The sequence below is a fragment of the Hyla sarda genome, chromosome 6, assembly GCF_029499605.1.
Source record: "Hyla sarda isolate aHylSar1 chromosome 6, aHylSar1.hap1, whole genome shotgun sequence".
Lineage (NCBI taxonomy): Eukaryota > Metazoa > Chordata > Amphibia > Anura > Hylidae > Hyla > Hyla sarda.
In genome coordinates, this window is record NC_079194.1 from 185,017,562 (window position 1) to 185,040,148 (window position 22,587).

Consider the following 22,587-nt stretch of genomic DNA (forward strand, 5'->3'; position numbering starts at 1 on the left):
GGTCCCCTGCACTCACGTATATATACACATATTCATATTTCCCGCAGAGCTGTGATTGGCCAGATGGTTCCAGCCAATCACAGCTCTCTGTGAGAGATAGGAATATGTGTATATATACGGCCGTGCAGGAGACCATAGTAGAGCGGCGCCGCATTCATACATTATACTGGAGGATCGCAGCGGGTGTCAGGAGTGATACCCGCAGTGATCTTCCCTTTACTACAAGTACTACCACTCCCAACATGGAGTACACTCTGCTCAATGCTGGGAGCTGTAGTACCTGTATTAATAGACAGATCGCAGCGGGTGTCAGAAGTTACACTCGCTGCCATATGTCTATTAATGTAAATAAAAAAATTTAAAAAAAAAACGCATAGGGTTCCCCGTATTTTCATTCTCAGCACAATACCAACCAAACAGCAACAGCCTGACGTTACCAGGGTGGGCGAGGACCATTGTTACTGGCCCTCCCCAGCCTAAATAACGCCAGCCTGTTACCGCCTAGGCCCAGGAGCGCCATTTTGACGCTCCGGGCCTGTTGGTACCGGCTCTTCCCGGCACCCCTGTGGCGGTGGGTACCGGGGTAATAATTGGGGGTTAGCGCTAGCTGTTTTTGGGGCTAGCACTAAGCCCTGGCCTAGTAATGGATTCCGTCAATAAGACAGCTTCCACTACTAACCCTGAAAATTCAATAAAAAAAAAAAAAAAAACACAACACATTGGAAAAATTATTTTATTTAAAAAAACTCTCCCCCACAGCCCTCGTTAACCATTTTATTAAAGGAAAAAATAAATAATCCGCCGTAATCCATCGAATCCGCAGTAATCCTCTGCATACACGGATCTGAAACGAGAAGAAAAAAACACCAAAAATTGGTTATGACATTTTTGGCGCAGTCCGCTGGGGAGAGCACCCATGATGCAATGTCTACCCAAACAGGGAGCCACCAATTGGTGCAAAACTACAACTCCCAGCATGCCCAGACAGCCTTTGGCTGTCTGGGCATGCTGGGAGTTGTAGTTTAGCAACAGCTGGAGTCTCCCTGTCTGGGTAGACACTGCCAGAAGGGTCTGTTCACATTATACAAAACATACAATGTGAACAGAGCTTCAGATTAACTAGTCTTGTTCCCTTCTGTAGTTCCGCCCCCCTAATGACGTCATCACTAGGGGGCGGAGCTACACGAACCCGGCCCGGGACTCGAGGGAAGTAAGCTGGACTTCGTCTTCTGTATACACTGTATACAGCTATCTATAGATAGCTGTATAAAGTGTATACCGCCCAAAGGGTTAACCTACACTGTCCAGCAGTGTAAGTTAACTCTTCCCTTGCTGGGCTTGCGCATAGCGCACAGCTCAGCAAGGGGTTAAGTGAGCCAGCAATGTGTATACTGTATATACACATTGCAGGCTCACTGTAAGTTCTTGCTGGGCAGTAGATATACGATGTATACCTACGGCTCAGCGTCAGCTGTTCTCCCGGCTCTGTAGCCCTGAGAACAGCTGATCCCGACATTCACATAAGGACGATCGCAGGGGGTGTCAGGAGGAGTGACATCCCTGGGATCTGTCCCTTACTACAAGTACTACCACTCCCAACATGGAGTACACTCTGCTCCATGCTGGGAGCTGTAGTACCTGCATTAATAGACATATGGCAGCGAGTGTAACTTCTGACACCCGCTGCAATCGGTCTATTAATACAGGTACTACAGTTCCCAGCATGGAGCAGAGTGTACTCCATGTTGGGAGTGGTAGTACTTGTAGTAAAGGGAAGATCACTGCCGGTATCACTCCTGACACCCGCTGCGATCCTCCAGTATAATGTATGAATGCGGCGGCTGCTCTCCTATGGTCCCCTGCACGGCCGTATATATACACATATTCCTATTTCTCACAGAGAGCTGTGATTGGCTGGAACCATCTGGCCAATCAGAGCTCTGCGGGAAATATGAATATGTGTATATATACGTGAGTGCAGGGGACCATAGAAGAGCAGCCGGCGCATCTATACAAGAGGATCGCAAGGGACCCCAGCGATCTGTCAATTAGTACAGGTAACTACTACTCCCATCATGGAAGAGTGTGTTCCATGCTGGGAGTAGTAGTACTACCTAAAAAATGTTTAAAAAAAAAAAAAAAAGTGAAAAACACGCACACACTACATTTTTGCTATTGTCGGCTACATTTTTAGTGCTTTACCCGCTCACATAAATTGATCCCTGTTTAAAAATGAATAAACATTTCATAATAAAAATCATACATTTCATTAGATACAATTTTTTCCATCACCACTGTATCTTTTTTATTATGATTTTTTTATGATACCCTACGAAATTTTAATAAAAAAGGTATCTCCATAACTTTTTAGGATCGCTAAAGTCCAAAAAAGAATAAAAAGATTTACCGAATGTACCCGAATACCGAATGTATCTGAAAAATCAAACTATCTGTATCCTTTTTATTAACTTTGTTATCAGAATTAATTCTTCACGTCGTTTATGGATAACGAATGCATTCGTTATTTACAGGTCGGGAAATAACGAATGTATTCGTTACTTTGCTATTCGTATTATCGTGGCTATTCGGGAATGTTCAAAATATGTTTTCGTGCATTCGGATGGGTCCGAATGCACGAAAACGGTAAAATTCGTTAATTTAGACATTCGTGCCGAACCGAATTGCACATGTCTACTGCATATTTTACGCTGTAAGAAATCTGCCCGGCAGCAAGAAATACACAGCATATTTTGCTACAAGCAGCCCTGTACAGTGAAGTTTGGAGGCTGTGGTCTCTGGTGAACCCAGTCATGTCAATGCTTTCTGCGGAGGCCGGAATATGAATTTCTGCGGCAGATGTTTCCGGCACAGAAATTCTGCCTTGTGGATGGTGCAGCAGAACCCCATTGAAAACTGCAGCAGAATTTCTGAGCAGAATTTTTCCACTTGGAAATTCTGCTGTGTGAATAGAGCCTTATACCCAGATCTATTAATTTGTGTAAAACTGGAGGGATTTTGCCCACAACAAGTAGAGATGAGCGAACTTACAGTAAATTCGATTCGTCACGAACTTCTCGGCTCTGCAGTTGATGACTTTTCCTGCATAAATGAGTTCAGCTTTCAGGTGCTCCGGTGGGCTGGAAAAGGTGGATACAGTCCTAGGAGACTCTTTCCTAGGATTGTATCCACCTTTTGCAGCCCACCGGAGCACCTGAAGGCTGAACTAATTTACGCTAAATAAGTCATCAACTGCCGAGCCGAGAAGTTCGTGACGAATCGAATTTACTGTAAGGTCGCTCATCTCTAACAACAACCAATCATAGATCAGTTTTCACATTACCAGAGCAAAAATCTCTCCAGTTTTTCTCTCACATAGATTAACCTGTTAAAGACGAAGGGCGTACAGGTACTGGTTCTTAAGGACCAAGGGCATACCTGTACGCCCTGAATCCTTAAGCAGGTTCGAAGCGAGCGCAGGAGTTGCGCTCGCTTCAGAAAAGTGACTGACGGCTAATATGAGTTAAAACAAAACAGAAGAGCGCTCCATAGTGTAAAACCACCATCAGGCAATCCACACAGTAGGTGAGGGGCTCTTACCATAGGTGGTTTTGTGGACAACAATGGTCAGCGTGAATGAGATTAAAAGTCCAGTCTGCAGCCTTCCCAGACAAATTATCAATTTCATGCAGCGACTTCATGGGATGGCAAAGGATTCAACAGCGCTGACCAGGACAAGTACATAAGATGAGGTAAGAACGATTTATTTGATAAAATGCAACGCGTTTCACCGCGCTTGTGTGGTTTCATCGGGCTTCAGGCAAATGCCTGATGAAACCGCGTTGAGTTTTATCAAATAAGTCGTTCATACCTCATCTTATGTGCCTGTTCTGGTCAGCGCCATTGAATCCTTTTCCATTCCAGTGGCTATCATCAGTAGCCTAACACTCACTGCTAATGACAGGCAGCGGCAATCCCGCCAATGACGGTAATTAACCCTTTAGATGCTGTGATCAATGCAGATCACGGTGTCTAAAGTGAAACATCTTCGGTAACTCAGAGGGGCTCACAGAACCCCCACAATGTGTTTGCAGGGGTTCCGAGAGTTAAAATGCTGGAGGAGGGTCCCCTTATCGGCCTCCAGCTGCCGATCGCCGATTCACTGATGTAGCCTGTCAATTCTTTCTGCGGAGGCCGGAATATGAATTTCTGCGGCAGATGTTTCTGCATGGTGCAGTAGAACCCCATTGAAAACTGGAGCAGAATTTCACACAGTGAATGCAATCTAATGATTCCAAATCAAAGTCCCCTTTGGGGACTTAAAAGGTGTAAAAAATAAAAATAAAAAACATTCCTAAAATTATATAAAACCCCTCCCCTAATAAAAAATGAAATTACATACATACATTACATACACATTACATACATATTTGGTATTTTTGTGTGCGTAAATGTCCAAACTATTAAAATATAATGTTTATGCACGGTAAATGGCGTAAACATAAAAAATATCAAACATCAAAAATGCAGATTTTTAATCACATCATATAACAGGGGGAAAAAAAGTTTTAAAAAAAAAGGGATCAAAAAGTCCCATCAAGGCAAGAATGCAACAGATAAAAACTACAGATCACGGCACAAAAAATTAGCCCTCATATATCCCCTAATACTAACAAATAAAAAAGTTATAGGGGTCAGAAAAGGACAATTTTATGCATACAAATTTTGTTAATTTTTTTTTTTTTTTTTTACAGTAGTATAATAATAGAAACGACATAAATTGGGTATTGTTTTAATGGCATTGATCTACAGAATTAAGATAATATATCATTTTTACCATAAAGTGCACTGCATAAAAATCAAACCCCCCAAAAGTAGCAATACTGCCGTTTTCTTATAAAGTTCCACCCACAAAGTACAATTGGTCTTGCAAAACACAAGCCCTTATATGGGTCTGTAAGCGAAAAAATAAAAGTTATGGATTTTAAAAGGAGAGAAGGAAAAAACGAAAACACAAAAATTTAAATCGGCCAGGGCCTTAAGGCCAAAATGGACCATGTCCTTTAGGGGTTAATATATCTTGTTAAACTTCAAACCCTTCTTGAGACCCTCCTGAAAAAAAAATGAAGAATGGAGAAGAAAATGAGGAGTCGACTGGAAGATATTCCAAATTCTAGCATAAGGCCATATTCACATAACAGAATTTATAAGTGGTATCCAGTGAAAAAATTCAGATGGGATGCAATGGGATTCTGCTGCACATGCACAAAGCGGAATTTCAGTGGCAGAAACATCTGCTGTGGAAATCCCGATTCCAGCCTCCATCGAATTAAATGACATGTCAATTCAGCTCGCAAAGCCATTCCTGTCTATATGGCGGGCTCATTCCTGAGCAGTCCTAGTGCTGGCATGTTCTGCAGGCGACCGCAAATATTGGCATTCCCCAAATATTCTGCTGTGTAAACATAGTCTAAGTCTTTTTTAGTTCCCAGCTTTCTGGCACAGTAAAGAGTCTGCAAAACCTTCTTGAGATAAATGACTCAAATCATCATCCATGCTGTAAGTTGTAGTGTGCTGAGATCTGGATGCCTCATACCCTATGGGATAGTTGCCCCCCATATAAGGTTTAGGTGCCCTCTGTGCCCTCATATATAGTTGTCGGCCCCCTCTGTCCCCTCATATATAGTTCTAGGTCCCACTGTTCCGTTATATATAGTTGTAGGCCCCCTCTTTGTACCCAAATATAGTTTTAGGCCCCCTCTGTGCCCCCCCCCCATATGTAGTTATAGCCCCCATATATAGTTTTAGGCCTTCTCTGTACCCCTATATATAGTTTTAGCCCCCCCTTTGTGCCCCTATATACAGCATAGTTACAGCCCCTCTATGCCTCCATATGTATTTATAGGCCCCTGTATTCCCCCCACAGACATACTGCCTCCAGCCATGTACAGTACAGTGAACCCTCAACTTACAATGGCCTCAACATACAATATTTTCAACATACAATGGTCTTTTCTGGACCATTGTAACTTGAAACCAGACTCAACATACAATGCTAGAGACAGTCCACATCTGCAAAACATGTCAATGGCTGGAAGAACTGACCAATCAGAATGGGCATTTCACTGGTAAACCCCCTGTATTCCTAAAGTGCATGCACTAACTGGCTGTCTGGTAGCGCCCCCTACAGTTCAGGGAAATAACTACATGTTCTGTACTGCTCTTTACCTGTACCAGTAATAGCTGCTCCAGGTGAGGGCAGCTCAATGTTACTTTTTTAGGACATTGCGTGTACTGTACAGGACCCTGAAGAAGCTCCCGTCCTCTACATAGACAGTGATTACAGCTCCCAGCAGATCTTTCTTACTTTTATATGTAAGGATTTGCTTTATCTATATTAGTTATCTACTTATTTTTATTTAATCCTCACCATTTCCTATTTTTGGATGACATTTTGGGGCTTCAGAACCAATTACCAGGTTTCCATAGAGTTATAGTCTCAGCATACAATGGTTTCAACATACAATGGTCGTCCTGGAACCAATTAATATTGTAACTTGAGGGACCACTGTATATGGCTGTAGGTAGTATGCCTGTGTACTGCCCCTTGATCTGAACACTGCTCCTCCGGTCTGGGATCAGGAAATACTTAGCAGTGGGTCCCCCAACCGAAGGAGCTGTGGTCAGAGCACACAGTTCCTCTAGAATAGTGCCAGCCATAGTGTCCCCATAAGTTTACTCACCAGTCAGCACGTCCTCCTACTTGGCTGCGCTCCTCCAGACTGGGAGCATCCCACACAGCACGTCAGTGACAGGCCAATGCCCACTTAAAATTGCCTAGCAAGAAGCACTAGGCAAAAGATTTGGGGCACTCATCCTTTTACCTGGGGCATGTGCCCTAAATGTTTTGCTATCCCCATCCTGTCTTCTAGATCCCTAGAAATCTGACTCTGGAGGGACCTGGCCACTGGGTGGGGGTGGGGGCTTCTAGTGCTAATTCAGCTGTAGAGGCTGTGTAAGCCTTTTTTGAAGCGTCATTTTTTTTTTCCAATGCAATTAAGTAATGATTAATTCTCATAAGGAAAGACAGATTTCCTGGATAATTTAGCAACTTCTAAATCCACTTTTGGAGGGCACTCCCAAGGTTCCCTCTTGTAAAACACCCGTATATCCAGGTTGTACATATCATTTCTTGTCTGGCTTGCTCCAGTCCATTTAAAACCATGATTTGACCAGCGGATGGCTCGGAAAAGCTTTGTTCTGAGATGGCAAAAAATAATATAAAGCTTCTTTGTTTGACTTATTCTGAACATCTCTTCCAGATTCTAAAGTCTTTGACTGGTTTAAGAAGCTTAGAAGTATTCTCCTTGTGAAAAACGTAGCGTCCTCTGGGACCCCCATGCCCGAATCATCCGAATGACTACTGTCAGCAGACTCGGAGGAGTCATTAACAGAAGAATCCTTAAAAGAATCAATGCTTTTTTCTTAGCTGGTTGCATATCCTAGAAAATTGTGTGTGAGTCTAAGAAAAGAACTGCTTAGCTTCAGAAGAGAAATCATCGTTCCTACCAGGAGACAAGCAATGTGCAGATCCTCTGCAGACTCATCTGGAGGAAAGGGATGCTGGCATGAAAGTCTTCTTTTGTGTCTGGATTGATGACTTTTGGGACATCTGGGAAAATACAAAACTTATATTAGGATTGATAGCAATATACAGAGCATAAAAAGACTGCTTACACCTACACTTACACCCAAGGAGAGACCTAAGAAGCGTGCCAGGGACTACCCATAAGTAAACTTACTCTGTGTGCTGAGAGCTACGTTGCCCTATGAGTAGGGACATAGGGGAAGATTTGTCAATACCTGTGGACAGGAAAAGTTGACCAGTTGCCTAAAGTGACCAATCAGATCAACTTTTCCTCTGCACAGGTTTTGATAAATCCAGGGCTCAAGTCCTGCAGGAACTCATGGGAACTGAGTTCCTGCACTTTTTCCACAGCAGGAACGCAGTTCCCATTAGCAGAAGTCCTGCAGGACTAGCCCTTTAAGGGTTGCTCCGCCCCTATACATGTTATCCCCTATCCATAGGATAGGGGATAAGATGTCTGATCTGCGGGGGTCTTGGCTGCGGCACCCCAGACATCCGGTGCACGGAGCGAACTTCGCTCCGTGCCAGATGACTGGTGATGCAGGGCTGAGGCTCGTGATGTCACAGTAATGCCCCCTCAATGCAAGTCTATGGGAGGGGGCCTGACGGGCCCCCTCCCATAGACTTGCATTGTGGGGGCATTACTGTGACGTCATGAGTCTTTGTTGCTGCACCCAACGCTCTAAACGAACACCGGGAGCAGCAGGGAGAACGTGGGGGTCCCCAGCGACGGGACCCCCAGGATCAGACATCTTGTCCCCTATCCTTTGGATAGGGTATAAGATGTCTAGTACCCCTTTAAGTGGAAATCTAGCGTGAGTTCCCACACTTTTTTTCCCCAGGACTTGACCCCTGGATAAATCTCTCCCATAATGTCCTGCTCTGCTGACATAGGAAGACTTTTAATATGTCATAGTAAGTTCAGCACCTGGTGAAGTGCCCCATGCTGACACTGACTAGTGAGAATGAAGTGGCAACGTAAAGCATGAGCCCGCTGGCCCGCCCATAGACAGTGGTAGTAGGGTTACTAACATGGGAACACCAGCCAAGGGAAACATGATGTCACCAGAAGGATGATAATAAAGAATGCATGTCAGAGTAAAAAAACATTACAGAATTATTCTTGTCTTATATAAGCCAGCCGTGGACCAGAAGCAGTAATCACTCATTGCATATGGGCACCAATATGGTAAAGGGAACTAGTATGGCAGAGATCACTCACTGCAGCTGCGCTGTACCCCCTGATGTACAGAGACCACCAGCTGTATGATCATCACACAATATAGGGATCACTCACTGCAGCTGCGCTGTACCCCCTGATGTACAGAGACCACCAGCTGTATGATCATCACACAATATAGGGATCACTCACTGCAGCTGCGCTTTACCCCCTGATGTACAGAGACCACCAGCTGTATGATCATCACACAGTATAGGGATCACTCACTGGCAAACAATTATAACCAGAACATGACCAAGGATCACTCATTTCTGTTTAAAGACACATTGGCAATGATTTACTAAGAGTGTTGTGTAGGTTTCTTTGTGGGTTTTAATTCCCTAAATTTTTTTTCCACTGTATTTACTAAGGTTTCCCTACATTTTCCACTTTCTGTGGAAACCTTAGTAAATATGTAGTTTTTTGTGAAAATTGCGGGAACACGTCCCTTTTATGTGACCCCGCCCCTTTTTTGGGTTTTCTTAGTAAAATGGAGAGTTTGTCGCAAGTTTTTTTTTTTTCAATTCTGGCACACATTCTGTCGCACATTCTGGCGAAGTGCGCCAGAATCTAGCGCATAACCCAACAAAATATGTCGGGTTTGCAATAGTAAATGAGGTCCAGTATGTCTGGCTCACTAGCTCCCTTCATTTGGATCCCTATAGACTTTGGCTTCCTTTTAGCTCTATAGCCTGGACGACCTCTACTCAGGGCCGGCCTTTGGGGTGTGTGAGCTGTGCGGCCGCACAGGGCGACATAGTAACAGGGGCGCCGGGCGGCCGACACAGTTCGCAGATTTTCCAACCCATACAAAAGCCAGAGGTCGCACGTCTACGTTAGATAATTAAGCCACGCCCCCTCATCTTCCCCTGGAGGACCCAGCTCTGCATTAGACAACAAGACACAGCAGGGGGAGAGAGAGGACGTACACAGCTCCCTCCCCTCCCCCTGCTCTGTCTCCACAGGACCTAACTTACCACGGGGAGGTTGCAAGTTTGCACAGGGAAAACACAGAGCAGGGGGATGGGAGAGAGGACGTACGTGCACAGCTCCTCACCTCCATAATGACTTGTATGTGTGAAGGAGGACATACTGCACTGCACGGGCTGGGGATGATTTCTGTGTGTGAAGGAGACATAGACTGCAGGGGAATAAATATCATACTGGGGATGATTTCTATATGTGAGGGGGGGACTCCTGAATGACACATGCTGGGAGTTGTAGTCCCTGTTATGTGTGTGTATGCCAGTGTTTCCCAACCAGGGAATGCTGGGAGTAGTAGTTATGCAACATCTGTATTCACCCTGGTTGGAAAACACTGGTGTATGAACCACAACTCCCAGTGTTTGTTGTTACAAAGATTTTTTTCCTCTTTGTTTATGGGGTAATGGGGGGGGGGGGGGGGGCACAAGGTTAGCTCGCACAGGGCGCCTGAACACCTAAGGCCGGCCCTGCCTCTACTCTCCTGAACCTGCCTTCCCCTCAAATGCTCCACTCATACAGGCCACTACCAATCTTTATGCGCCGTTTTGTAAAAGAAACACCCCTCACTACGCCCTAACAACTAGTTAGAAGTGTTTCTCTCTTTTATACAGCAGAATTACTTTCTCCCCTGATTTTCATAAACCTACATGTTTCCTCAGCTGGGAGGCTAAATTGGGAATCACCGTTTCAGAGGACCAGACTATTTTCATCTCGCAATAATCACACATCTTCTCAAAATGTGTAAAGATTGAAGAGAGCTCCTATATGTTACAGTATCTCACAGAAGTCAGTCCATCCCTCACAGTTTTGTTAATATTTTATTATATCTCTTCATGTGACAACACTGAAGAACTGACACTCTGCTACAATGTAAAGTAATGAGTGCACAACCTGTATAAGGGTGGGTTCACACTACGTTTTCTCCCATACGGGAGCGCATACGGCAGGGGGGAGCTAAAACCTTGCGCTCCCGTATGCCTTCGTATGCGCTCCCGTGTGTCATTCATTTCAATGAGCCGGCCGACTCATTTTTGCGCTGTATGCGCTTTTACAACCGGAATTAAAACTGTGGTCAACCACGGTTTGAGGTCCGGTCGTAAAAGCGCATACGGCGCAAAAATGAGTCGACCGGACCGAACGTTTCACTCCGGCCGGCTCATTGAAATGAATGACACACGGGAGCGCATACGAAGGCATACGGGAGCGCGAGGTTTTAGCTCCCCCCTGCTGTATGCGCTCCCGTATGGGAGAAAACGTAGTGTGAACCCACCCTAACAGTGTTTAATGTTGTGCCCCTCAAAATACCTCAACACACAGCTATTAGTATCTAAACCTTGTCAACAACAGTGAGTACACCCCTAAGTAGGAATGTCCAAATTGGGCGCAATTAGCCATTTTCCCTCCCTGGGTCAAGTGACGCAATAGTGTTCCAAGGTCTCAGGTACGAATGGCAAGTAGGTGACTTAAATTTGGTGTTATCGCCCTCACACTATCTAAAACTAGTCACTGGACGGTCAACATGGCACCTCATGGCAAAGAACATTCTTAGGAACTGAAAAAAAAAGGAATTGTTGTTCTACAAAATCATAGCCTAGGCTATAAGAAGATTGGCAAGACCCTAAAAACTATACCATACAGTGGTTTCACAGGACAGGTTCCACTCAGAACAATCCTTGCTATGGTCACCCAAAATAATTTAATGCACATGTTCAGCGTTATATCCAGAGGTTGTCTCCAGAGATTGCCAGTATTGCTGCAGGAGGAAGGAAGGTGGGTGTATAATTCAGCCAATGTATTAAGTTAAGTGTGGGTAAACAGCGTGTCAGTTTCCCTTTAAATAGAACTTTAAAAATACAGCTTTTGTGTCCATTTTTGAACTGTAAAACAGACTTTTTTGGGCTTTTCTTATGGCTAAAAAAATTGCCATAAAACATAGTGGTCACATAGCCTGAGACTGTCTAGTTTACATTAGGACCAGCTATTAGTTGGCTTAGAGGGGTACTCTGCCCCTAGACATCTTATCCCCTATCCAAAGGATCTCCAGGCTGGCACTGCGGTGTTCTGAACACAGAAGCTTGGAGCTTCCATGTTTATAACATCACACTGCGCCCCCTCCATTTATGTCTATAGGAGGGGGCGTGACAGCTAGTACATAGCCGTCATGCCTCTTTCCATAGATATGAAGAGAGGAGGCGTGATGGCTGTGGTCGCCTGTTATCCAGCACGGAGGGTAGTTTGCTCAGTGCACCGGATGACTGGGGTGCCGCGTCGAAGATTGCAGGAGGTCCCAGTGGCCGGACCCCCAGTAGACATCTTATCCCCTACCCTTTGTGTCTAGGCGCAGAGTAACCCTTTAAACTGCACTAGAATCTTGCACCAAAGGCTTGTGCAATTTTTTTCACACAGTGTCGCATCCAAAGCCACCCCCCTTTTTAACCTGAACCACACCCCTTTGTCGGACACTGAGGGGAAAGTGTCTAAGGGTGCGTTCCCACCTGGCGTATACGCAGCGTATTTCACGCTGCGCAAAATTTGCGGCAGCAGCGGGAAATACCCTGCATATTCCTCGCTCACTGTACACACAGGCTTTCCGGCGGCAGCCCTATGTGTGTAGTGAGTTTTGGAGGCGGAGCCGCGTATCACAGTCACGCCGGCACACGACCCCTCCTCTAAAACTCTCTACACGCATAGGGCTAACACCGGAAAGCCCTGTGTGTATAGTGAGCGAGGAATACACTGCGTATTTCCCGCTGCTGCTGCAAATTTTGCGCAGCGTGAAATACGCTGTGTATACGCCAGGTGGGAACACACCCTAAAACACATAATAAATGGGGTGCACAGCAATAGTGACTCCATTCTGGACCTATGATCTATCCCAGTGTTTCCCAACCAGGGTGCCTCCAACTTCTGCAGCACTACAACTCCCAGCATGCTGGGAGTTGTAGTTATGCAATAGCAGGAGACAGACTAGTTGGGAAACACTGAGCTATGCACCCGGTGACTCTGTTCGGAAGCCGATGGATACGCAGTATTGACCTAGCATTAGAAAATGAATTAAGTGATCGGACTGGTTGCTGTGGCCACATGATCTTATACATGAGGCTGCTGTATTTCCTAGTAATTGCCTTGTGTACAGATAAAGACACATGCACTGGGTGAGGTATGGAACTTCCAAAAATAGAGAAGTTGCTCATAGCAACCAACCATGATTTTAGTTAGCTAAATAAATACTATAACCTTCTCCGGTGCTATGGGCGACAGCACCAGCTCTCCATTGCACTGGATACATTTCCCATCCCACCATCTCTTTGCATTCAGACCTCTGGTCACCTCCCTAATTGTATCTGCACATGTGTAATTAACCCTAGCACTGCTGACAGGGAGTATTTTGGTTCAGTGTGCTGAGTGTTAGTCCTTCTCCTGGTCTTGAAAGGGTGGGCTGAATGTGTGCAATATGAGGGTGGCCATTGTCTCCTCCCTGTAGACATGCAGCATCCTGCAGGAACTCTGCTGTGAGTGGGATGATACAAGCAGGTAAGTAACTCTGGGCTCAGGCTTCTGGATGCTTTCCTGTTGTTCCAATAATGTGATTATCCCTACAAACACATCATCACATTGTAAAAACGCATGGGAAGTGTTAAGAATGGGTGTCAACCATTGTGTATTGTAAGTGTCTTATCTATGTAACCAATTAACTGTGTATCCCACGTATGTATCTAATCAACTTTCTGCCTATAAAATACCACTCCCTCTTATCTCTATACGGCTTCTTTCACATGTGTTGCAAAGCCATTTTTGCCCTGAAAAAAAAGGGAATTTTTTTTTGTCCTCCATAGTGCAGTGTTTTTTTTTTTCTTCTTACAAGTCATGTGATTTGAGGATTTTTTTTTTTTTATTGTATAACCTGTGGAACAAATGCAAAAAAACACCCATCCACCTATGGATGTCTGTGGGAGCAAAAAATGCCATAAATACCCCAAGCACGCACAAAACTGGCAGATACAGCATTTTATATTGAATCCCAGCTAACATCTACACACAGCATTTTTTTTTTTTCTGAAAAACATGGTGGCCCAGAGGTATCAACCTGTCTGACAGTCTGATTTGCTGATAGTAACCAATCACAGCAATTGAGAACTGAAAGCTGCTTTGTGATTGGTGACTGATAAATCTGGGCCAATGTTGTGTGAAACCACCCTAGTACTGCTAGAAGTGAGGTGTATAGGTGTTTCTCCTGTGTTTTTCAGGCCTTGGCTACAGTAGTAAGGTGTGGGGTAACCACAGCCAGTTGCCTTTTGACTGGCATGTAACGTGGGAAATGTCTGGGAAGGATTCAGAAGTGGAGCCAGGGTGTGGTGAAATCAACCACCATGAAGACTGCGACTATGATGATCCTGTAAGTTGGAGTGTTGTAAATGTAACTTTGCCAGCATGCGCTGCTATTCCTTTATGGCAGTACTGTAAATAAAGTATAGGTCATTGGATCAACCCATGGGGCTGAACAGTCAGACGGTGTCTGGTTAACCTCTTTATGTGCATAGCTAAGTCAGCTATTTAACTTTGTTGGATGGTTAGCACTTGGCTTATTTCAAAATTTTTATCCAGTCTAAGGGTTTGTTCACACCAGAGGATTTTGTGCAGATTTTCCGCAGAGAATTTTGCTATTTACTTCAATGAGTCAGCAGAATATCTGCTAAGTCAATGGAAAACATGCACAAAATCCGCCCAATGGACTCTGTAGGTACAGTCATACATGCGTATTTTGATGCTGATTTTCCTACCCTTTGATATCAATAGGTAAAAATCTGCAGCAAAATATGCACGTGTGACCTTATCCTCAGGATACATTCACAAGAGAAGGATCTACAGCAAGTTTCACATTACAGGTTTTCCATGCAGGATTTTCTGCATTGACTTCAATGTAATATGCTGTGGAAATTCCGCTATGAAAAACCCAGTGCGGCTCAAACCTGCAGTGAGAAACTCGCTGTAAATTCTGCACGTGTAAACGTTCCCTAAGGCTAGGTTCACACTACAGAATTTCGAGTGATATATTCCACCAATGAAATACCACCACCAAAAGAATTTTTAAAATTTTTTTTATGATGAATCAGCTCTGCAGACATTGCCATCGTTGTGGACAGCAATGGCCACACTTGGAAGCTCTGGATGGAATTTTTCCTCCCTGAGCTTCAGGAGTGTGAACCTAGCCATTACATGTGCATATTTTGCTACAGATTTTCCTACCCATTGACTTCAACAGTATAACCTTTGCTGGAAATTCACTACAAGTTATGCTACCACTCACTTCAATGGCTCCGCTGAAGGTTCGCAATAGTGTAAGATTTGCAGATTAATGGCGGACCCGTTGAAGTAAATGATAGCGTAATTTGCAGCAGGTAACTCGCTGTGAGGTACGATTGTGTGCACGCACCCTAATAGAGAGTGATATCCCAGGAACCTAGCTTCATGACATTGCGGATCTAAGACATCATCCCAGCCTGCAGCACTAATCTTGACATCAAACTGATGGATCCGGTTAGAAGTTAGTAAGGCACATTGGGCTCTATTGATTTTTGTTATATATGAAAGAAATTGTGCATACATTGAGAGACTTATTGTTCCTGTATGTATGTTGACTAAAGCGGTATTCTAACCAATAATGTTGGTGGGGTCTGGCTGTTGTATGAAGCGGTGGCCTGGCATGCTGCTGCTCTTCATAAGGCTAGAACTACACAGCCAATTTGGTTGTAACATTAAGGCCGCATTACTATACATGATGTGCTTTATATAGAAAAGTTAAGGAAAACCAAAACCTGTTACATTTTGGTTGCAAATTAAGTGATGCAGTTGCCAATATCAACTAATCAGGTTGCCTCTTTAAATTTACATGCATTTTTCAAAATGAAAGCAGTAATTTGGTTGCTATGGGCAACTGCACCACTCTTCCTATACACAGGTTTTGATAAATCTCCCCCAAACGCTTTAAGGATGTGACATTTCATTCACAGATTTCAATGCACTCAAATCAGACCCTACAATAGTTGTGTGGGAAATTGCACTCATTCAGTACCAAAACCACCATGCATCCCCAGCTTAAAGGGGTTCTCCGGTGCTGGGGATCCCTGGGATCTTGCACGCGGCACCCCGTTTGTAATCAGTCCCCGGAGCGTGTTCGCTCCGGGTCTGATTACCGATGACCACAAGGCCGGCGGCGTGTGACGTCACGCCTCCGCCCCTGTGTGACGTCACGCTCCGCCCCTCAATGCAAGCCTACGGGAATGGGCGTGATAGCTGTCACGCCCCCTCCTATAGGCTTGCATTGAGGGGCGGGGCGTGACGTCACACGGGGGCGGAGGCTGTGGTCGTCGGTAATCGGACCCAGAGCGAACACGCTCCGGGGACTGATTACAAATGGGGTGCTGCGTGCAAGATCCCAGTGGTCCCCAGCGGCGGGACTCCCGCGATCAGGCATCTTATCCCCTATCCTTTTGGATAGGGGATAAGATGTCTAAGCACCGGAGAACCCCTTCAAAGCTCTATGTAGGCTACAGAAATGGCTGAGTAGTATATCAATAATTCAGTTATTGAAGGGACTGTTTGTTATTATGGGGGGAATTAGTCATTTGCGTTGCGTTAGCTTAGTCTGTGACAATGAATGCCTCTACACTAGGTTTTAGCTTATGTATGCTGTGCGAATCCTAAAAGTATTTGTGTAAGGTCAAGGGGTGGTGTGCTTTGCTCAGTATAGCACTATTTTTCAATTTATGCTCAATAAAAAAAATTCTATTTTTGTGAACCTTTTCTCAGCACCAATAGTGTAAAGATTCACTGTAAATTGCTTTAGCAAAACTTACCAAATAGCGTGTGCATTTTTTATATTTTTTATTCTGCATCTGCATAATCCAACAGCTACTACAAACACATGCTACATAGTATGTATTAGATATATAACTATATAAATCTAGGCTGAACAAACATGCAGCATATCCTATGTAAGCTATATACCCTACAATACTGCAGTTAGAAATAGAGATAATACATACAATACAGTGATAAGGGTATACAAGGAGCACAGTAGGACCTCCAACACCACCCAACGTTTCGCTATGTTTGCTTCTTCCGGGGCGCTACGCCCCGGAAGAAGCAAACATAGCGAAATGTTGGATGGTGTTGGAGGTTCTACTGTGCTCCCACTAGGTGATACTTGTATACCCTTATTACTGTATTGTATGTATTATCTCTATTTCTAACTGCAGTATTGTAGGGTATATAGCTTACATAGGATATGCTGCATGTTTGTTCAGCCTAGATTTATATAGTTATATATCCAGCAGACCTCCTACTCTGCATCCTTGCAGATTTGTCTGTTATGTATTTTAGTGATTTTAAATGTATGTCCTTTTGATGCATATATGTTTAATAAAATGTTATACTTTTTGATCTATATACGCCTATTTTTCTTTGGTAGTTCTATATCTAATGCGTAGGATCTTACATTCTGGGCACTCTTTGTATGCATAATACAGTGTATATTAGAAACAGATGATAAAATTCCCCCTACGGGTAAACACTTGGTCATCCCTGTATCCTCCAGGAATTGAAAGCTATAAGGATGCGGGTACGAGAAATGGAAGAGGAGACGGAGCGCCTAAAGGGACTGACTGAGGAGGAGAAGTCAGCTGAGGATCCTAAAGCCGGTATGTATTCTAATCTACCAGTATTACTAAACATCTGGTACAAAGACCAACAGGTGTTGTTTTTTCCCTTCATTTCTCAGGTCCTCCTCGTCCTCTGAGTGCAGAAGAGAAGAGAGAAGCTGACAAACGTTCTGTGTATGTAGGAAATGTAAGTACTTAACAAACGTGGCTGCACTAATAAGTACTTATCTCCATTGTATTTCTTCCCAAGGTACATTCTATATTAATTTTATGTACAGTACTCTGCTAGACACAACCTCCTTAATGTAACCTGGTGTCAAAGCTAGCCTAAAATTGAATGAATTCATCGTTAGTCTGCCATAAGCTGTAAACTTTTGTTGGCTTATCCAGGCATTTTTTGCCAAATCCACCCAATATTTGTTATGGACACTGCTCGACAGTCAACCAAAATCTCCCACTGGGGGTAATTAAGGATCTAAAAGTTAGATTTCAACTGTTGGATCCCATTTATTAATTTTTTGACCAGCATCACCAGTTGCTTCTCCATGACTACCTATGGAAGTAATGTTCTTATTAAAAAATTAACTCAGTAGAATAGACCAGTGTATCTCAAGTGCGGTCCTCAAGTAGCCCCAACCGGTCATGTTTTCTGGATTTACTTAGTCTTTCACAGGTGATATAATTTTGGTCAGTGAATCAGGCATCACCACAATTATATAATCTGTGAAAGACTAAGGAATTCCAGAAAACATGACCTGTTGGGGGACCTGAGGACCGCGCTTGAGAAACACTGGGATATACCATCCTAACCTGTTGAAATGTGCTAATAGAGCGTGGTACCCTTTAGCACATTTAAAGTCCTGTTATTCTGTAAAATGAATTTGTATATACACAAGTGTTCTGAACACTAGGGGCGTTCCTTTACCCCTAGTGCACCGATCAGACTGCACCCTTCTGTATTCATTCTTTGCAGTGACGTAACTCACAGACACACAACTTCATGGGTTGCGTTACTGCAGAGGATGCGTTGTTACAGAAGCGGGAGGGTGAATCAGTGCACCTAGGGGGAACGCAATGCCCTAATTTTCATTATAAACACTTTACAGAATAACGGTGCATCAGGGACAAATAATAAAAGTACCATAATACATGCTGTAGCGTGGCCCTATTAGCCCATATCAGCAGGTTAAATGGTCTAATCTGATAAACTAATCACCTGGTAATCTGCACCCTTTAGCTAATTTCTACTGCTAGTTATAGTGCCTGAACCAAAGTTTTTACATTTTTGGTATATATGGTCATTTTCAAGATAGTAAAGTCTATCTTTTTTAATATATCAGGTCGATTACGGAGGCACAGCCCAGGATTTAGAATCTCATTTCAGCAGTTGTGGATCTATAAACCGGATTACAATTTTGTGCGACAAATATTCTGGCCATCCCAAAGGGTAAGCAAAGACTGTGCAGTATTTCCATTTTAAGTAAGAATTTAGGGTCACACTTGCTATGATGTAAATAGCAAATTTTTTATGAATTGGTATATGCATTGATTTGTCTGCGTGCATAATTATGATGAGTGGGTCATAACATTCTATATCCTAGATATGCATACATAGAATTTGCAGAAAAGTGCTCAGTGGAGGCTGCCATAGCAAAGGATGAAACTGTATTTCGAGGACGAACTATTAAGGTGAGGTTCTAGACTTTACAACTGTCAATATAGCACATATAATTTCTAATATATGTTAAAGGGGTATTCCAGGAAAAAAAAACTTTATTTTTTATATCAACTGGCTCCAGAAAGTTAAACAGATTTGTAAATTACTTCTATTAAAAAAATCATCCTTTCAATAATTATCAGCTGCTGAAGTTGGTGTTCTTATCTGTCTGGCAACAGTGCTCTCTGCTGACATCTCTGTCTATCTCGGGAACTGCACATTGTAGAAGAGGTTTGCTATGGGTATTTGCTTCTAAACTGGGCAGTACCCAAGATACATGTCATCAGAGAGCACTTAGACAGAAAAGAACAACTCAACTTCAGAAGCTCATAAGTACTGAAAGGATTAAGATTTTTTTAATAGAAGTAATTTACAAATCTGTTTTAACTTTCTGGAGCCAGTTGATATATAAAAAGAATAGTTTTTTTTTTTCCTGGATAACCCCTTTAAACAAGTCCCATTTCATTGGCACGAGATAGATAGAGATATAGATAGAGACATATATCTCTATCAGTTGCCTCTGAATTCTTTCAGGCATTCGGCACAGTAGAGAGGGCTAAAGTCACATACTACTTTGCTGACCTGGTGGTAAAAAAAAAAAAAAAAAAAAAAAAAAAAAAGAAAAACTTTGAAAAGTCAGGCATATTTCAATTTTTTTAAGGGAGTGTGCACACATTAGTTTATTTGTACAGAAGTGCTGAATTAAAGTAGTCCAGTCTATAACACACACACACACACACACACAACCCCCCCCCCTCCTGCCCAGTCGACCACAGCACAAATCTGTGTCTGACACACCCTCTCCTTGCATCTCTATGATAGAGCCGGGGGTTTAGGTGGGTGGACCCCCTGCGATCTGACACGTATCCTCTATCCTTCAAGTAGGGAGTAAGGTGTTTTTTTTTTTTTTTTTTTAGACTGGACAACTCCTTTTTTAAATCTGCCATTTTGCAAAAATGTATTTTCTGCTGGGGCTAGGAAAAAACTGAAAAAACACTATATACTAACCTAGCCCTGGTGCACTGAAGCTTTCATTCCTCTATTAGGTCTCCTGATCTGCTGTTTCCTTCTTGCTACCGAGATTGACTGAGAGGGTAGTTCCTGCAACAAGCACTCATTTGGAAAGCAGGAAGTAGACAGAAGATCGGTGAAATGGACGAAGTTGAATTAAATCTGTGGGGGATTGGGGCTAGTTAAGTATAAGGGTTTTATTTTCTATCCCTGGCCCCAGCAGGATATGAACTTTTGCAAATGTTTGATAACCTCTTTAAAGGTATCCGTTTCTGCTCTTGGATTTCTTTATGTATCAAGCCCCATTTAATTGTGGGTCCTACCATGGCTTGAATTCTGCCCCTTTTAGGTTCTACCAAAGAGGACAAACATGCCTGGAATTAGCACTACAGATAGGGGAGGGTTCCGTGGAAGACCCCGAGGGCAGAGGGGAAACTTTCAGAGGGGTCAGAGGTCCAGAAGTCGTCCACACAGGTCAGTGTGCTAGTTTACATGAAACTAAATACGGCAAAGTGCCTGATGCTGAAATGTACGTGTATTTGTGGCTGGCCTGTTCGAGCTGTGGTTGTTCTCTGTTGGCTAATAGATGGTGAATTCAGTTCACTGACTCATCTCTGTGATATGTATATGCCATGACCCAGACATAGCACCACCATTGACTACAGGAAGTGAGTTGTTGCAGCTCTGACCTATTCACTTTAGTCTGCATGTCATGTTTTGTAAGGTGCATCTACTAGATTAGCTGTTAGGGTGCCCCAGTAATACACATCTGTCCTATAAGCCTTACATAAATGGAGTAAGCAGGTATTTTTCATGCTTAGATTTGTCTTCCTCTGATCGTCAATGTATTCTCTCCCTAGAGGTCGTGGAAGAACAGGCCAGTGGAATAATCTATACTGAACCCTTGGTATTGTTGCTGGAAATTCTACAATTACATCTGCCCGTTGTCAGCAAATACACTGGAAAACTATTCCTGTGTAATTATACACATATAGTGCTAAACCATCAAGGGAACATTAATTCTCTGCATGTAGTTTGGATACATCTCAATTTCTGATGTTGTAAGTTATTTCTCATATGGATAAATAAATGTATGTTGCTTTGGTATAGAGTTGTTGGTCAAGAGTCTTCTCTGGAAAAGTGGTATTCTTTAGTTCTCCCATATATTGGAAAGAACAATGTGGGGGGACATGTTCAGTGATGCGCACAGTACATTTATTCTTCCATACAACACAATTCCATTTACAAATCCCAAAACTTTCTTTAAATGTTTAAATGCAAAAAACAAGGTCAGAACAGGTATGACCCCTAAATAATAATAGTGAGGTTGTCATTGGGGATCACGAGGAGGCTGAGCTACTGAATAGGTGTATTAGTTCTGTAGACTATAGGGGTGTGAATCGCCAAGAATTTGGCGATTCGATTCGCGATACCAGTGTGGCGATTCGATATATCGCAATACCGTTTAGGTGACGATACATCGCGATATATTCAGATTCTGTCTAAAAAACAATGTCTTTTACACTTTTATTAAAACTTTATTTTTATTTTGTTTATACACTTTATTAGTCTTTTAGGAATCATTAGATTCCTCAGACAGATGAATAGAGTTCATCTATTGAACTCCATTTATCTGCGATCCATTGATAGAGCCTGGTCCAGCCAGGCTCTATCAATGACAGAGCCATGGAGAGCAGGGAAGCAGAGGTAAGCCCTCCGGCTACCTCCACAGTGGATCGCCCGCCCGCGATCGCGCTGCGGGGGGGCGATCTAGCCCACCAGGGAGCATACACATGTCCATTTAGATGCTGTATCAAAGCTTTGACAGCGGCGATCTAAAGGGTTAATAGCCATGTTGGCTATTAGCGGTGGCCCCCGGCTACTGAGAACAGCCGGGGGCTGCAGAGTATGGAGCGGGCACGAGTCGGAGCCCACTCCGTACACACTGCAGAGCACCGCATGCTGGATATTAGCGGCGGTGACGCATCAGCGGCCCCTGGATACTGAAATCAGCCGGGGGCCGAAGAGTATGGAGCGGGCACGAGTCGGAGTCCACTCCGTACACCCAGAGTGCCGCCGCGTCAGATCCGGCTGACAAAATGTGGAACTTGTATCTCCTGATGCCCGGGACATGCTGTTCCGGGGATCAGGAGATACAAATTCCACATCACTAAAAGAATCAATTCAAAAATATTTTGAATCTATTCAGTATCGGCAAGTGGAAAATCGCGGGAATCGATTTATTTATTTATTTTTTTTCCTTCTTACATCCCTAGTAGACTATGGAGGAGCTAGTGCTGGTAACACATCATGTCATGTACTGAACTGGCTTAATGTAGAAATGGTCCAA

General features: G+C 43.5%; 1 protein-coding gene across 1 annotated transcript; it reads left to right on the forward strand.

The window, feature by feature from the left end:
- The first annotated feature begins 13,685 nt into the window (after positions 1-13,685).
- PABPN1L (PABPN1 like, cytoplasmic) lies at positions 13,686-21,634 on the forward strand. Its single transcript, XM_056526050.1, has 7 exons — positions 13,686-14,244; positions 17,446-17,548; positions 17,629-17,696; positions 18,850-18,956; positions 19,111-19,198; positions 20,587-20,711; positions 21,098-21,634. The coding sequence occupies exons 1-7, from the start codon at positions 14,167-14,169 to the stop codon at positions 21,135-21,137; spliced, it is 609 nt and encodes a 202-aa protein (XP_056382025.1). The 5' UTR covers positions 13,686-14,166; the 3' UTR covers positions 21,138-21,634.
- Positions 21,635-22,587: the final 953 nt, after the last annotated feature.